The sequence below is a fragment of the Chinchilla lanigera genome, unplaced genomic scaffold, assembly GCF_000276665.1.
Source record: "Chinchilla lanigera isolate Chin_1 unplaced genomic scaffold, ChiLan1.0 scaffold00117, whole genome shotgun sequence".
NCBI classification, from domain to species: domain Eukaryota; kingdom Metazoa; phylum Chordata; class Mammalia; order Rodentia; family Chinchillidae; genus Chinchilla; species Chinchilla lanigera.
In genome coordinates, this window is record NW_004955518.1 from 3,921,822 (window position 1) to 3,940,037 (window position 18,216).

Sequence of the window (18,216 nt, forward strand, 5' to 3'; positions counted from 1 at the left end):
GATGCACGCGCTGCCCTCAGGGAGTAGCTGGGAAATACCTGGCTCTCTCCGCACTTTTCAGCTGGGAACCGTGGCGGTGTGGGTGAGCACAGACTCGAGCCCAGGTGTCTAGCCGCTCCTGGAACACTCACTTTAGTTTTTATTAAATACCATTGAATATGCATGCATATCAAAGAGATTGACAGCGTATTGAAGCTAAGTATGAAAAACATATTGAGAAAACTTGACTGACTTCAGAGAAGGCTTAGGAAACCTCTGACATAAGTGAAAAATTTATTTGCAGAGCTTGTCCAGTGAAAACCCACCTAGCAAGACTATAGAGTACATACAGTGAGCAGTGAGGTGCTGATTCATTTTATTTAAAAACTGTGAGACTCAACTTGCTGAGTAGGGAACCTGATATGAGGTGGCAGGATGTAGGGAGCATAAACTACACAGCACAGAGTGAAATGCAGTGGACCAAACAGTTATGTAATATACTTGACATAGTTCTGGCTCCACGTAAATTTTGTGGTTTGGATGTTATTACTGTCAAAAGTAATTACACTAATGCAGTTGGAATCCTATGTTGTTATTCTTATAGATAATTCAGCAGATGTTCATAAAATATCTAGTGTGTGCTTCTAGGAGCTCACTGCCTATGAGGAAAGCAGACAATAGAATATAATTAGTAAAATAATAGAGATGTGCACTGTAAGATTTGAAAATTCCAAAAAGTGACATGTAGCCCATCCTGAAGGATCAGAGATGACTCCCTGGAAGAGATAATAGTTGATACAAGTACAGCTGTGAGTTAGCTAGCTTAGAGGGGAAAGAACAAGGGGATAGTTGGTCCAACAATGAGATGGATATTTATTTCTTCAAGAAAGAGAGAAGTGAGGAAGCATATAAAATATGAGGTGGGAAATATAAGCGATTGGTACTATTGGGGCTTAGTAAGTAAAGCTGAGTGGTGAGAAATGAGCCTGGTAGTGTAGTCAGGGACTAGATTATCCAGGTGTCTTATAACCTAAGATAAAGAATTTATTCTTTATACTGTATGCAATGAGAAGCCATTATAGGGCTTTCAGGAAGGAAGTGAAAGATCTCTATTTGAGGTCACAGTGAGGCAGTATGGAGGATGGATACAAGGGACAAACCAGAATTCTAAGTGAACGGTACTCCATTATATAAAACACAGAAACATATCTTCTTTATCTAGTCATCTAATGATAGGCATTTCGGCTGTTTCCAAGATTTAGCTGTTACAAACTGTGGTGCTATAAACATGAGTGTGTGTATTCACTGTGGTATGATGCTTGTAGTTCTTTTGGTAAGATACCAACAGGGGCAATAGCTGGGTCAAATGGAACCTCTAGTTTTAGTTTTCTTGAGAAATCTCCACACTGATTTCCACAGTGGTTGCACCAGTGCACTCCCATTAATAGTAGAGAAGGGTTCCTTTTTCCCCACAGCCCCTCCAGTATTTGTTATTGGTTGGCTTCTTGACAATAGTCATTCCTTCTGGAGTGAGATGGAATTTCAGTGTTGTCTTTTATACAGTGAAGTACTACTCAGCCATAAAGAAGGATAAACTTGTGACATTGCTTGGTGAGTAGATGCACCTTGAGACCATATTCTTAGGTGAGATAAATTGGATATTTACACGTGTGTAAATATCACATTATTTCTTTGGTGTGAGAAACTGAAAGTGTAAATAAAGACCAAAAAGTATAACAGATATTGTGAAATAGGAAGAAAATATTCAAATGGGAAGAGGAACTAGGGAGAGGGGAAGAGGAAAGGAAGGAAGAAAAAGGAAAACAAATGAGAAAAAATGGAAAAATGGAAACAAAGCTTTTGAAAATAAGGAAGGGAAGAGAGGTTGAAAGGAGAAGAGAAGAATGGAAAAAAAGGATGAAGCAAGATATATCATGTACAAGAACAAATTCTCTATGATGAATGTGATTGTTATGTATATCTAAAAATGTACCAGTAAACTTAATTAAAAAAATTTTTGAAAAGAATTCAGATTGAACAACTGGGGGGGTGGTTCTAGAGATGAAAAAGCTCTTGAACCACGGAAGTGATAGTAAACACAGAGAAATAACAGATTGTTGAGAGACTGAATTAAATTAGCAAGATCTGGTATCAGGGAGACGCACAGCAAAGAAAGAGACAAGGCAACTCAGAGGTCCAGCTGGAGTGGAATAATCCAGCCATATAAAACGTGCTTATTAAGTACTCACCAATAATGGGCTCTGTCCTAAGAGTTGGGTTTAGATTGGTAAATGCAAGGTGCATGATTTTTTTCCCTTGTGGAACTTAAAATCCAGGGGGAAATATGCAAATTATAACCAACACTATAATAAGTAAGTAAATACATGTAAAACATTCTAAGGATTATGAATTTAAAGGACAATAAGATGTCAGGAGGAATATTAATTAAATTTGAGCTGTGAGGAAATGGCATTTGAGCAATACCTACGAGCACAGTCCAAGAACAGGGCAAGAACATTCCAGCAGTGAGACTCAGGAGGGCAAGGCAGGGAAGAACCTGAACTCTCCAAAGGCAGCTCAGAGGCAGGTCTGGCCCTGCTTGTGGCAGCATAGCCCCAAGTGAGGCCCAGGAGTGTGAGAGGCTACATCCATGAAATTTTTGAGGTCATTTTATTTTATTTTATTTTATTACATTTTATTTTAAAGGTCATAAGAAATCCTTAATTGATTTTTAGCAGGAAAGTGACAAGATTAAAGCTGAAGAGATTTGAAGAATGGAAAATAAAGTTTAGGTTTAGCTTTATATAGTGATTTGGGGTTATGTTTTCCATCACATAGTTGGACTTAGACGTATTAGGCTCACAAGGGAGTTTTGTGCTGGAGAAAATGGTTTCAAACGATCAGTATACGAGGTGTGATCAAAAAATATAGTGAAGGTTTAAATTTGTAAAAATTAATTATTGTAAAAGACATATTGCCATTACTCCCTCTCCGGACACTTCCCCTCACTTTGAACATACTTATCCCTTTTTCTTGCCACTTTGTGAGGCAGTTCTGAAATTCTCTTTCATGTCTTTTGTTGCCCTGTCATGGCTGCCTTGATGTCATGAGTCAGTGCAAAACATTAACCTTTCGTGGTCAGTTTGACTTCGAGGAGCAGCCAGAAGTCACACAGTGCCAGATCCAGGGAGCAAGTGGATGAGGACATGCAGTAATGTTTCCACAAGCCTGAACTCAGTGTATTTCTTCTATTACACCTGTAGATACACTCACAAAGGAGGACTTCTAGAACTGTCTCAGGAAGTGGCGAGAGCATGATGGGATGAGTATTTTGAGGTGAAGGAGGCATTTTGAGGGGGATTAGTGGCAATGTGTCTTTTATGGTAGTGAATTTTTCAACTTAATCATTTGCCATATATTTTGATCGCATCTGGTATACTAATTGAAACCAGTGAGCCTGGGAAGAGCCATCCTTTCAAGTGATACTTCAGGAGGTGCATTAGTGTTTCAGGTAGACAAGTGGAAAGGAAATTATAGACATGGGGGCTCACACTGCGCAAAGAGAACTAGCTATATCGTGAAAGCCAAGCAAGTGGATTATTTCAGAAAAGGATGACTAATAGTGTCAAATAAAAACAGAGAACAGTTTCCATGGGTTGGGAGGAACAAAAGCCAGTTTACAGAGGGCTGAGGTAAAATCTTGGTAATGATGGATATAGACTACTCTGCTGCAGTTGGAGGAGACAGATTAGATAAAAACCACATGGAATGTAGGATCTTGGAAACGTTTTCACTGTTGATTTAAAATTAATCTCAGGCATATTCACAATGATGGGAAAGAACCAGTGACTGAAGCCATGGAAGGATGGGTGCTGGTACAGAACTTCCCAGGCAGTGGGAGGGAAGGGAGTTACAACCACAGGTGGACAGCCTGGTCCTAAACATAGCATTCAGCTTGACCTCCTAAAAGCGGAGGCAGGCCCTAAGAATAAATATGAGAAATACATAGTTCCATGGTGGAGAAAACAAGAAATTCAGTCAGTTAGTAGAGATTTACTTCACTCCTATTATGTATCACTTGCGGAGGTTACTTTTAAGGTTTAAATTAGGTTCATCTTTGGGAATAAAAAGAGTGAAGACAGAAAAGGAGCTTTGAGTGAAGTTGTCATCATTTAGTGTTGATTTTGAGAGGAAGGAAAAATAAAGCAAAGATCAGCAATGTGAACATTTGAGAGATGAGGCTGCAGGCTCAGCAGAGTTTGGAAGCTATGACTTTGTAGCGACGCTAATCTACATTCTTGTCCTTTTTCTTAGTAGTTCCCAATTATTCATGTATAGACTTGAGCAGGTAGATTTTAGTTTCTATAAAAAGACTTCTACAAGAGAGGCCCTAGCAGCTTTATGCACAATAATTGAAAAGTTAACAATTCAAATATACTTCATGGGAGGGGGCATAGATGTACATCACCAGGAGCAACAGGGAAAACTAACTGCTTTCATTCACGTAGCCAAAAGATGATAATAAGCCAAATGTCCATCATCAGATAAAGAAAATGTGGTATATACATACATAGGATATTACTGCTGTGAAGGAATAAAATGCTACCAGGGTGATCTTTGAAAACGTGTTAAGTGGAATGAGTCAGACATAAAAGAAAAGATATTGTATAATTCCACGTGCATGAGCTACTCAGATAGGCAGACTCATAGAGACAGAGTGGAAAGAAGTTACCAGGGGGTGGTGTAGGGTAAAGAGGAGGGAATGGTTATAGTTACAGCTTTTGTTTGAGATGAAAAGTTTTGCACATGGATAGTGCTGAGGATGGTATAATATTTGATCATAATTAATGCTGCTAAATGGCACACTTACTAATGCTTAAAATCATAAATTTTATGAGAGATTACCACAACAACATAATATATAGTTTTTAATACTCTAGTTCACCCTCTCTTCTACCTTCTTTCTAAAAATTTTTGAGGTATAGTTTTATACAATAAAATGTCCATTCTTACCTGTTTAACTCAAAAAGTTTAACATATATATACACCCATGTAACTACTGTCCAAAACAAGATATAGAGCATTTCCATTACCCCAGAAACTTCTTTGACACACCTTCCCAGTCAATCCTTTGACTTCTAATATCATAGACTTGGTTTTGCCTATTTTTTAAAATCACATAAGTTAGTTCATATAACATGTAATTTTTATGTGTGGCATCTTTAACCCAATAAGATAGTTTGAAGACTCAAACTATTATTGCTGTTTATGTCAATAATACATCCTTTTAAAATAATGACTTCATATCCTATCACCTCAGCCATTTCAACAAGAGCAGGAAATAGAGATGGGATTGTCTAGTAAAGGTCTGAGGATAAATCTGATGTCTCCTGGAGTGAATCCACATGGCATACACGGGAGACTCATGAGGTCCTTGAAAAATTGTGTACTCAGAGAAACACTGCCAAGTGTCTCAAAAAGGACACAAAGTATGCAATGAAAAAAGGCTGTCAGATCACCAAATGTCTAGATATAGGAAACAGCCTGACAAAACTACTCAGCTTAAAATGTCTACCAACTGGAAAAAAGAAGGATAACCCAAAAGGTGGAGCCGGGAACCATGAAGTGGAAGAGTGATTCCAGAGGGCAGAACCAGGAGCCAGGAGAGAGGGAAATTAAAGCCAGAGGGCAGAGGTGTGAGCTGCAGATGGTTATTGTCAGGCCTTGAAACCACATAAATTTAACCAGCTGGGTTTCAAAAATGGCTTAGGATGGGTAACTCCTTTCTATCTCTTATTTTCTCCTTTTTAAATCCCAGTGTCTATAACTGTTATTAAAGGTCTGTCCCTCCATTGTATTTTGGGAAACAGTACCTTGTTTCTAAGTTTCACAGACCATACCTGGAGAAACACTGTGTCTGGGTGGATGACGTCTGGAGCCTCATCTACATTTGCTTTACACAGTGAAGTTTAGGACTCTGAGATTTAGATATTGCACTTTGATGATATATTGAGGTGAGATCTTTATGGAGTCTGGAATGGTCGAAAGCATTTTGTGCATGGTATAGACGTGAAACTTTAGGGATAGACTATGATAGGGAGAATACTGGCTCCCAAATGGCATCTGCATCCTAATCTCCAGAACACATGAGTGTGTTACATTGTGTGACAAAGGGAATTAAAGCTGGAGATAAATCAAAGGTTTCTGATCAGCTGGTTTTAAAGAAGGGAGGTTATTTATCCTGGATTGTCTAAGTGGGCCCAGGCTAATCACACGAGCTCTGAGAAAAAGGAAGAGGGAGGCAACAGCATTTGTCAGAAAGAGCACCATGAAGAATTGTTGCTGGTTCTGTTACCGCACAGTGGATCCAGCAGATTGACTCGAGGCTCTTGTACACAAGAGGCAAAGAAGTGCAAAGCATATACCCAATGACAAGTGAAAAGCAGCTGCGTGTATCGAGAATCACAGGAAGATGTCCTCAGAACAAGTCAATGCTGTCAAAAATATAGCACAAATGAAAACATGGTGCTGGGATGGCAGGAAAGTAAAAAGCACTGCTCGCGCAACCAGGCTTTTGAAAATTTAAAGGATTTGCACCCCCGGTAGGGGGCCTCCCAAGTAAGATTGACAGGAATGATTGACAGGGTGCAGAGTCATCTCAGGGGCTTTCTTAATCACAGGTGTGAGATGTAGTGCGTATTTATGAACCCTTACTAAGAGTCAAGTAGGTTAAAGCAGACTGAAGGTCGGGCTTGGAGATGTGGGTACGTGCTCTCACCTAGAGCTTCAAAGATTTGCTGGTGTTTTGTTCTGTTATTTTCTCCCTCTTTTCAGACAAAGGAGGAATGACCCTAGGGCATGACTATCACACAGGAACCCCTGTTACTTTGATGCATTGTGTTTGTGTTGAAATTTGTATGGCAGCAACAGAAAACTAATACAAAACCAGTCAAATATTTTAACTCTTGTGAGGATCACATTCTCATAGAGGGAGATAGTCAACTTAAAAGTATGTGTAACGCACATTGAAAGGCAATTCTATACTATCTTAGGTGGTAATAAGAAACATAAAAGGGGAAAATCTAGAATAAGGGAATGAATGAAAATGGAAACAGGGGTTATGTTCCTAGAGCACCTGCAAATTGTGAAAAACTGCAAATTTCAGATATAGTCAGAAAATACCGAGAACACTGGAGATAGTTACGTGTGGTACAGCAACCTGTTATGATTCAGGAATGCTGGTGCATCTGGCAGAGATGGGCTACAGGGCGGCAGCCAATCAGCAGCAAGGAGAACTGAATAATGCTCTTGGATCGGCTACTTGGCAAACCTCCCGCCCTCCCCCAAAAATTATGGAGGATACTTGTGGTTTCCGAAAAATTGCGAAGGTTTCCTCGAACAATCGTTACATTTTAAGGTAAAATCACGACTGAGGTCGTGAACTCAAACACGAACGACTTCACCAGGTATAATGTATTGGGAAGGAACTTATTTTAAAAGGGACATTTGAACAAAGTGTGGGGGTTAGCGGTATAAATCTAGCAGTTCAAGTGACATTTAGCGCTATTTTATTAAATAAAATAATTGTTACCCAACTTGTTTGAAACCATAGTGTAAGATTTAAATTAAGATATATACTTTTTCTAGATTTATCACAAAATGATTGCTTATTGTAGTGACTAAGTTTATATTTTTAAAAATTGTCTTTTCCTATGGTTCTCATTATTTTTCTAAATTCTTTATGATTTCCATATGTTAAGAAGTACATATATTATTCTCAAATATGTTGACTTCTCAAAGTTTTTCTAGCACCATGATAGAGTCCTTTCATTATTATTTTTTCTATTCCCAATGGGATCTTTCTAGTTCCACAGAACTCAAAGGTGACATAGTGAGAAATGCAAGGTACTTTCAGATACAAAGCTCTGTACCTTAGGTGCTGTAAGTTTTGGCAAGCTTCTGGCCCACTCTTAACTTCTGTTTCTATCTGAAAATTAGAAAAATTGGGCTGGTTTTCAAGAACACTACAAAAAACAAATAAGAAAATCTTGCATTATTTTTAAAAAATTCTTTCAGTTATTTCTACAGATTTTTCCCTTGACCTAAATTTCTGAAACAAAATAAAGCATCCAGTATATTTGAAATTGTGTAATAGCTAATCACTTCTGGGTAGGCCAAATTGAGAGTTAATAAGGAAAATTTACCTGGTTGTAGCACAAATTCACCAAGGCCTAAATTTTTATTCCTTTTTTTTTTTTTTTTCTTGAGACAAGATCTTGCTATGTAGTTCAGGCTGGCCTTGAACTCATGGCAACCCTCCTGCCTCAGCCTCCCAAATGCTGGTATTGCAGGCATGCACCACCATACCATTGCTTGTTCCTAATATTTTGCTTTGACCTGCTTGAGGCATTCGATATGAGGCAATGTGGTAGGAGGGAAGCTCATATTTTGAAGCAAGAAGTGGGGTTGTCATCCCATTACAGATTAACAATGTGTAATCAAATTCCCATGTAATATGTATAGTTTTATAACCATGAAGAGTTATTTGAATTACCGTTTAAAACCTCTTTCAAAATAAATATAATGAATTGTTTCAGAAATCTGAAAGAATTTTTTCTTTTCTCCAAGCTTTTGAATAGAAAAGACAAGAAAAAGAGAGAAAGAGAAAAGAGGGGAAAGAAAGGAAATATACACAATTGAGAGATATCTTTGCCCCATAAGTGAATAAAGAGGAGTAGCTACAATAATTTTTTAGGCACAAGCCCTAAGGTTATAAACAACTGTCGAAAAGGATGTCCTTGTCTTTTCCACAGTGGATAGTAGGAGAAAAATGACTTAGAAAATTTCTACTTTTACTAATGCAATCAAATTTTGCCTTACTTGTCTGATTCAGTGTGCTGTAATTGGCAGGAAGTTTCTTTGGGAAAGAAAAGATGTTTAGAACAAAGACTCAAGCAACCTACTTGAGAGGCTACATCCAGGGCCCGTTCTGAAATGGCTAATATTTATTTTCCCATATTGTTATTGAGTAAATGGAGAGAGTAAATTTCTCTGTCTCCATATAGCTGAAGAAAAAGATAGCTATATTTAATTTCATAATAACAGATAAGTTACTTTCTTATAGCTTCCACTCTTTTAAATTCATACAATAATAGTAGCAATCTTGCAGTGATAAGGCGAAACATCACTTTAAGTTGCTATGACCATTTAGTATGCTACTACTGTATGCTACTTAAATTGCTATGGTGTTCGTCACTGTAATACTTGTATTGTTAACACCAGCTTGTTCTTCCAAGCTATCAGCAATATTCTGTAGAAGTGTAAGCAGCTATTGCCCAAGAATACGCTAACAAATAAAACTGAAATAAGGGTGAAAACCTCTGCCCATTCTTATTAAAATATGATAGCTTTGGTAGGGTATGGAGCTCCAGGCCAAACAGGCTATCTGGATACATGTGCTCCCTAAGAGTATATATTATATGAGGTAAATTTCAACTCTAGGCCTGATGCAGTGTCCTAGCTCCTCCATGTAGCCCACAGACCCATTCCACTTCAAAGTAAGGAAAATACATAATCCATAGTGAAAGGCTGGAGCCAGGCTAGTTTACCAGCACTGAAGTGATGAGGAAAAACAAGATGATTCTAGGATCCACCTGAGGCTAGACTATAAACATCATGATTTTGACTTGAAAAATAGAACAAATGGTACCAATGTTTTTTCTCCAGACATGATAAGTTGGGAACGAGCACTAGCGGTTTCAGAGTTTCAGATCTTATACATACAAGGTCTTTGATCCGCTTTGAGTTGAATTTTGTGCAGTGTGAGAAATAGGAACCTGGTTTCAATCTTCTGGATATGGATATCCAGTTTTCCCAGCATCCTTTGTTAAGGAAGCTATCTTTCTTCCAAGGTTTGTTTCTACTCCTTTGTCAAGAATCAGATGGCTGTAGTTCTGTGGGTTTGTTTCTGTGTCCTATATTCTGCTCCATTGGTCTCTGTGCTTATTTTTGTAGAGATCTCTCATCTCTTTATTAGGTTGATTTCTAGGTATTTTTGTCCTTTTTTAAAAGCTATTGTGAATGGAACTGTTTTCTTGACTTTTTTCTCAACTGGTTCATTATTCATGTTTAGAAAAACTATTGTTTATTTAATATGAATGTATTTAATATGAATATCCTGAGAAAAAGCACACTTTTGTACTATTCCCTGTTTCCCTAAGTCTCTAATTCTTTCTTTATTCTACTGATTAAAAAAATATAATCTGTTTTATAGTTAATTTTCTCTTTATCTTTAAGGTTATTTTCCCTGTCCCATCTTGAGGACCTTGATATTTCCTACAACGAAATCACTTCTATTCCAAACGACATCCAGAGACTCAGGTATTATGGAGGTAGCAAATACATAGAAAGTCATAAGAATAATTGGTAATGATTATGACAGAGAATATTAAGTTCTTTAATTGCCTGCCATAAAATGTAATGTGAAAAGTATGAAACTTATCAAAAATGTAGTTTACATGTAGTTTGGTGTACAGTATTTTAAAGCTATATTTTCAATAATTATTTGAAGAATGATACTGTGATGATTTAATAAAATGACAAGATATTTTTGTTTATTTTTCTGCATGGGTCCCTATGGCTCTTATCTTTTTCATTTATTTTTTAGTAAGGATATATATATATGTATAAAATATTCATAATATACATTGTAATTTTAATGCTAAAATTATATTAATTAAGTAAATTTTTAAAAAGCTGAAGTTCACCTGTGTTCTTCTAGGTTAGTACCATATTATGTTGATTATAACTTTAGAATAATTTTAATAACTAAAGTGAGGTTATTTTTCAGTAATAATCTCCTGACTATTCTCTTAAGATTTTAATCCTTAAGATCATGTATATAATTCCCAGCTCTCCTTCAATACACATAAACACAACTTTGGCATTTTACTTGCAGTTGTCTTGAGTTTACACAAAAGTTTTGAAGAATTTTATGTTTGATAATAATACAATTTTTAATTCTAAACATAATATATATTTTTAATTTTTTCAGATTTTGTGTTCTTCATAAGCATTTATGACCCATTTCATACCTTAATAAACTTTTCTATATATTTTATAATTGTACTGCTACTACGAACATGTTTTTATTTCCATTTTCAGCTAAATATTGCCAGTATAGGGAAAACTATGTACTATTTTGTGGTACTGGGAATTGAAACCAAGGCCTTCAAGTTGACCTGCCCTTCCCGCTCCGCCGCTGCAGGCCTTTTTAAATTTTTTTTTTTTTTTAAATATTTGAGACAGGAATTTGCTAAGTCACTAAGTTGTCCAGGCTGAACTTAAAGTTGCAATGCTCCTGCCTCAGTCTCCAGCACACTCCGACCACGAGCATGTGTGTGCCACCATGCCAGGCAGCTAGGTCTTTTTTTTTAAATGTCCTTCTTTATATTAATTTAAAATCAAGCCATGTTGCCAAATTCTCTTAATAGTCCTGACTGAGTTTTCTGGTTGATCTGATTGATTTCTTTTGAGTTTCTAGGGACACAGCTTACCTTCAGCAGAATGAGGTATTTTTGGTTTTGCTTTTATATTTATACCAATTACTTAATTTCCCATGTGACAATTTTTGTGTTTTAAGAGGAGAATTCAGCATATTCACATAGTTATGATGGATCATTTGACTCTCCCCTTCCATTGTGCTTTGTATTTACTATTGATTTACTTTTTCTTTTTCCTGCTGCCTCTTCTCCTCTTTCTTCTCATTTCCTCCTATGTTAGTTTTGGGGCTTTATTGTCCTTTTCTAAACTCACAATCAAACATAGTTTTCTTTAATATTTTATACAAGTCCCTTAGAATTGTCTGCTTCCCCATACTTTCATCAATACTTAAGATTTAAGATACTTTTATTTTCTTGCTTTCTCTCCAAACCCTCCTGCACCTTACCTAACTCTAGATTTTCTTGAGATGATTTAAAAATTTATGCTACAGATTCTCAGTAGATTTTCCCTTGCATCCTGTCTCATCAAAGGATACTTCGCATTTAACTGTCAAATCATTTTTGATTTATATTTTAATGCATGTGTTTCACAGTCCATCGCTTACTGCTTTTTCCCTCTCCTCTTTCATCTTATCTTGAACATGGAGAGGTCTGCTTTTGATTCTGTGGCTGCTTGGAGCTTTCCTTAAGTCTTTTCCTCAGATGGAATCTGAATCCTTCAGTACAGCCAACCAATGATGAATGGGCTGGGTGGACAATCTTGCCTTGAATCCCTTTCCTATGCAGGTTCCGTCAGCACATTCCGTGTGGTAGGCAGGTAACTTGATGCCAGTCCTAGTTTTTTCTTTGTGAGCGACTCTTATTTTCATCTGGAAAGATTGAAGATTCTCTCAAGATCTTTGTTCGATCTTCCGGGAACTTTATCAGATCACATTTATCTTTTTCTTTTCTTCTTTAACACTTCCTTTTTGGAATTCAGTGAACTCTTAATCTACCATCTCAAACTTTTTTTTAAGTTAGGGACATATGTTTAATTATGCCTCTCCACCTGTTTCATTTTCTCTTCCAAAATGTCTATCATTTATGTTAAGTTTCCTGAACTGTAATCCATGGCAACCCTATTTTCCTTCATGATTTTCCTTATATTTTGACCATTTTTTCTGTTAAACTTTTTAGTTTCTCTTTATTAGCATCTATTTGTGATACATAACGATCATATTCACCCTGAGGAAGTGGTATAGACACATAGCACGCTCACTTTCTTTCCTTTCCCCTCCCTTCCTTGCTGTTCCCACATCTCCTTTCTTTTTTATTTTTTGTAATGGGAATCAGACTCAGGACCTTGTGCTTTCCAGGCAGGCGCTTTTGCCACTGAGCTATATCCCCGGCCTCCCACATCTCCTTTCTATCTCTAAAAAGTCGCTGCAGTTTTGAGCTATTTCCTCTACCTTGCTTCTTATTTGTATTCCCATGAAGACTATGTTCTTCTTCTGTCCTGCTACTTAAATTTTACTTTCACAAACATCATTTTGTACTCAGGAAAGTTTTGAGCATCTGTGTAGGCATGCATCTGGTCTGCGTTTGAATCTGACCTAGTGTTTCTTCCAACCTTACCTAACTTCCTATCTGTCTCTCACAGAGCATGCTTACTTGGGACCATAGTTCTGCGTGTTGAGTTTTCCTCTTCTTGCCGCTCTGCCTTCTGTGTGGGCCAGTTGACAGTCACAGAATACCACTCTGAGCACCGCAGTACCAGTCAGTAGTGCACAGGAGGAAGATTCTCAGCCCCCCTAGAGTGTTCAAGCTGCAAAGCCTGTCTAAACATGGAGCTCTTCCAGTTTTGAGGATTATTGAGCCTGCCTACCTTCTTCAAACTTATTGAAGAAGAGGGGGCACCTAAATTACTCTGTTCTCCAAGATAAACCAACTCAGGCAGGGGAGCTTCCCTTGCCAGGGTCCGATCAGACCCTCGGATACCTGCCGAAGGGTTGACGAGGAGCAAAGAAAGACAAAGACAAAATTTAAGATGCAAGGGGGACCTGGAGGAGACTTGCTTCTAATGAACCAGCTCACCAACCTCCACAATCAACTCATTTTTATCAGTCAGCAAGAAGCTCAGAGGATGGGGTCCTGCGTCATTCTTGACACAGTTGAAGCAGATTTTGAAAAATAAGGAACAGGTGAAACTTCAAAAGAGGTAAGGGTGAAAGGACAAGCCCTTCTCCTTAACTGGATCAGGTTAACAGGGAGGTAGCATTCTTTTTTTTTTGTCCTCAGTGGATATTGTCCTCAGAGCACCGTGCTTATGAGATTTCCCCCCACGCAACCAGAAAACATAGCTTTCTACATAATTTTCCATTCCCAAAGAAGACAACACAGGCCTTAGGACTGAGGCTTAGGTCACCATCTTAACCCTTACACAGCCGGTCTCCAACACCTCCTCATGGGTGTTGTGGGAAAGTTCATCAGCATTGCCCTAGAAGGCCCTCAATCACATTCAGTCTGATTGTCTACTGGGACTCGTCCTGGTCACCTCAGACTGCTGTAACAGCATTTCATTGGCAAGGACCTAGTGAATAAAAGAAATTCATTTCTCATGATTCTGAAGTCTGGAAAGCCCAAAACTGAGTCACATACAGATTGTCTGTATGTCTGGTAGGGACTCACTTCTTTGTAGACAGCTGTCTTCTCATTTTCAGTTCATGTGATGAAGGAGGTGGAGGGTCTCACTAAAGCCTCTTTCATAACAGTGCTAATTCTGTTTATGAGGGCTCTGCCCTGACCTAATCACCTCCTAAAAACTCACCTCCAAATGCCATAACCTTGAAGTGGAGATTTCAAGACAGGAATTTTGGGTGAAATAAACATTCAGACCACCGCAGGCCTGTCTGCTACTGACTCCTGACCTTAAATCTGGTACAGAGGGAAAAATAGCCATGCCAGCTCTCTCCTTCAGGACCATAACAGGCTGGTGCCTTGCTCACATTTACCAGACCATGACATGTACAACAGGCAAACTGAGATCGAAGAATTTGGATAGCCATCTTCCCAGTCTCCTTGTTTTAAATACCCATGTAGATCATATTTTAATGTTGTCAGCAAGACTTACAGTTGAAGAACTTCACTGGGGTGAGCAGGAGATGTGAGATAAGACTGTCAGTGGAATCCAGAGGCCGCCAGCTCCTTACTACCTGAAGCCCACATATTAACCTGTTCACCTCTAACGCATTTGACAAGTTGTACCCACCCTGGATTTGATTTTTATATGCACCTCATGAACAGATACTGTTCTTTTTGCTTCCAACACTAATTAGAAAGAAGATAAGTGGTTGTAGGAAACACTACTTAGAGAAGTAAAACATGAAAAAACCAACCTGTTGGCTCTCTTTTGAACAAAGAACCAAGGGCCATTAGAAGAAACTGACCAAGTGAAAGCTAGTAGGGTTCCGATGTGGAAAAGTCAGTGTAACATAGCACATGATATATTTTGATAACATAAATTTCACTGTTTTTATTAGACTTGAATAAAATGTTGATGGTCAAATTTTCTATTAATTTTTTCTGTGTATCATTTATTACAGTTATGTAATATTTATTAATCTTTCTAGGTTTGTGGATATTTCTTTTTCCATGGTGATGATATGTTACAAAGACCCCCAAACACATGCTTTTTATTATGCTATTTGCACAAATGCACTTTACTATGCTATTCACACAAATGCACATCATAATACATTGGTTCAGTTGGTTTTAGTAAACACTCGAAGCTGAGGAAATATTAAGAATAGATATGTTTTATCGCTATTAAGTTTGATGCAAACTTTCAAGAACATTAGGCCAAAACTTTAGTTTAGTATTATAAATTGCATGACTACATTTTATAGTGCAGTTTTCTTTATTTTATAGATCACTTGAAAAACTGAATATTGATGGAAATTATTTATTTCACTTGCCACCTGGAATTTTGAAGCTTAACCTGACAAAAGTCTCCTTTGAGAATACTTTTACTGATCATAGATTTTGGACAGAGAATTCTTTGAACAGTCCCCCAAGACTTACTCAAATTACCTCTTTGTTCATTGTCAAAAATAATCTACATACATCTTATGATATACCAGTGAAAATTCAAAAGTTACTAAAACGGTGAGTACATTACATAGTGTTTTTAGCCAAAGTACACCTTTTTCTCCTTCCCCTTTCTCCCTCCCTCCCTCTCTTTGTTCCCTCCATCCTTCCTCTCTTCTTCCTTCCTTCCTTCTTTCCTTCCTTCCTTCCTTCCTTCCTTCCTTCCTTTCCTTCTTTCTTCTTTTGTTTTTTTTAGCAGTACTGAGGATTTAAATTCAGGGCCTCATACAGTGAACTACATCCCCACACTTTTCAATTTTATTTGAAACAGAGTTTCACTAAATTGCTCAGGCTGGCCTTAAACTTGCAATGCTCTGCCTCTGCCTCCCAAGTAGCTGAGATTATATAAGCATGTGCTTCGGTGTTCAACTGAAATGGCACTTCTAAATACATTAATTTTCTTTATTGTAGGGCCAGATGGCAGTTTAGTAACACACCTGCATACCATACTACACACAAAACCATATATACATGATTCTTCAAATTTCCCCTTCTAGCTTTTCAAGTATAATAATATACTTGAATTCAGTCCATTTCCTAATATTCTCAAGTTATTACTTAACTCTAAAGTGAACGGTAGTTTTGCTGAGGTATAGTTGGAAGTATGAGTTGTGATCAAAATGTACAGTGAATGCTCACATTTTTAAAAAATTATTTATACTAAAAGATACTTTCTCATTAATTCCCCTCAAAATACTCCATTTGCTACAAGCATATTTGTGCCATTGTTATTGTAACTTTTTAAAGCAGCCTTGAAGTCTTCTTTCAATTCTTTATGAGGTACAATAAAAATACAGTAAATGCTGCTGCTGAATGTCGTCCAATGAAAAGGCAGGCTCATAAAAAGCATTGCTATGTGTTCCCATCCACTTTATTCACCAGATCTGGTACCATGCAGTTCCTACCTCTTTCCTAAAATCAAAATGTGAATGAAAGTTAAATGGTTTGGCTCAATTCAGGACAGCAAGGCAGCCACAACAGCACAACTAAAGACTCAGAAGAGGACTTCCAGAGTGCTTCTGAAAGTGGAAAGAACAATGGGATAAGTGTTTCAAGTGAGAAGGAGTATTTGGGGAGTATGTGATAGCAATGTGTCTTTTACTGTAATAAATTTTAAAATGTAAACATTCACTGGATTGCATAACTATTTTCTATGAACTCTCAAGTACATAGAAGTTGTTTCTTTAAAAGAAATTGTTAGTCCCAGGAGACATGTTTTACTCCATTCTAACTTGATAGAGACCAGTAATAGAGCAGTCACACAGGAGTAACTTCCTTTCCTCAAGTATCAATGATGAATTTTAAAATCATTGCCTACACTCAGGACTAGGGTTCCTAAACTTCACTCACTCTCAGTCCACTCAGATATGTCTCTTATTTCCTTTATATGATATGAACGAGTGATTTTTATTTAAACATCCATCATGGTACCAGATCTGGTGAATAAAGTGGATGGGAACACATAGCAATGCCTTTTATGAGCCTGCCTTTTCATTGGACGACATTCAGCAGCAGCATTTACTGTATTATCTACTGTATTAGTGGTAGGACTATTGATTTAATGAATATTCCTAAGTAAATGGTTTTCCAGGAATGTATAAATTACCAACACTGACTGAATAAAAAACAGATGCTATTGTTTGGATGGTGAGTGTCCCCAGGGGCCTCTGCGTTCACTGGGGTGGTGCGACTGGGAGGTGGTGGAGCCCTTAGGAGGTAGGCTTAGTGAGAGACGCACAGGTCACTGGGCATGTGCTTCTGAAGGGAATCCTGGGACTCAGCCCCTTCCTCTTTCTGTTTTGCTTCCTTCCCATGACATGATTTTATTCTGCCACTGCTCCTACCATCATGTGCTGCCTCACCACAGGCCCCAGACAATGTTGCCAGTCAACAGTGAAATGGAATCTCCTAAACTGTGAGCCAAAATAAAAGTTTTCTTCATGAATTCATTATCAAGTACTTTGTTTTAGTGATAGAAAGGTGACTAACCCAGCAGACAACTCAAAATAGCAACCACTGGAGAAACTGAAAACAGTAACTAGAGATCTACTGATAGAGAGGGAACCAGGCCCAGAAATTTTTGATATTCACATATGGAGACATCAATGCTCAGAAAATTTGATTGCACACAAGAAAGTAAGATAATAACAGCAGTAATAATCCCTGGGGCCAAGACTTGTTTCTACAGAATTAAAACCTAACTAGTGAGTGGTAAGTATATATGGGGAAAAAAATGCCAGTCAGGGCTGGGGAGATAGCTCAGCAGCACAGCTCCTGCCTGGCAAGCGCAAGGAGCTGAGTTCAATTCCTGGTACAAAACTAAAACAACAAAATGTATATATGGCATCAGGAGAGTTCACCACAAGGCAAGGAACCTGAACCTGAGTTTATTGAGTTAAATATGAAACCAAAACAAGGACTAAATAGTCCCACAGCAACCTCTCTCCCAGGAAAAACAAACACTACGCTATGGACATGAGCATTTTCATACTCCTTTTGTTTGAGAAAATTGGGTTTGTGATTATATATATATATATATATACATATATGTATTCACTGTCATACAACTCTGAGTCTTGCAGAGCATCAATAACAATTTTCTGACTGTAGT

General features: G+C 37.7%; 1 protein-coding gene across 5 annotated transcripts in view; it reads left to right on the forward strand.

The window, feature by feature from the left end:
- The window catches only part of Lrrc63 (leucine rich repeat containing 63), a 49,087-nt gene that overhangs the window by 30,210 nt on the left and 661 nt on the right, over positions 1-18,216 (forward strand). Inside the window, exons 8-11 of one of the 5 annotated variants that reach the window (XR_264570.2) lie at positions 10,276-10,359; positions 11,522-11,549; positions 13,584-13,677; positions 15,387-15,463. Coding sequence is in view for 4 of the 5 variants with exons in the window: in XM_005409101.2 (XP_005409158.1) it covers positions 10,276-10,359; positions 15,387-15,623; positions 16,488-16,521 (355 nt within the window). In the remaining variant the exon portion in view is untranslated. Of the gene's footprint in view, positions 1-10,275; positions 10,360-11,521; positions 11,550-13,119; positions 13,558-13,583; positions 13,678-15,386; positions 15,624-16,487; positions 16,575-18,216 lie in introns of those variants that run through there. The other 4 variants (XM_005409101.2, XM_005409103.2, XM_005409100.2 and 1 more) reach the window with 4 other exon arrangements.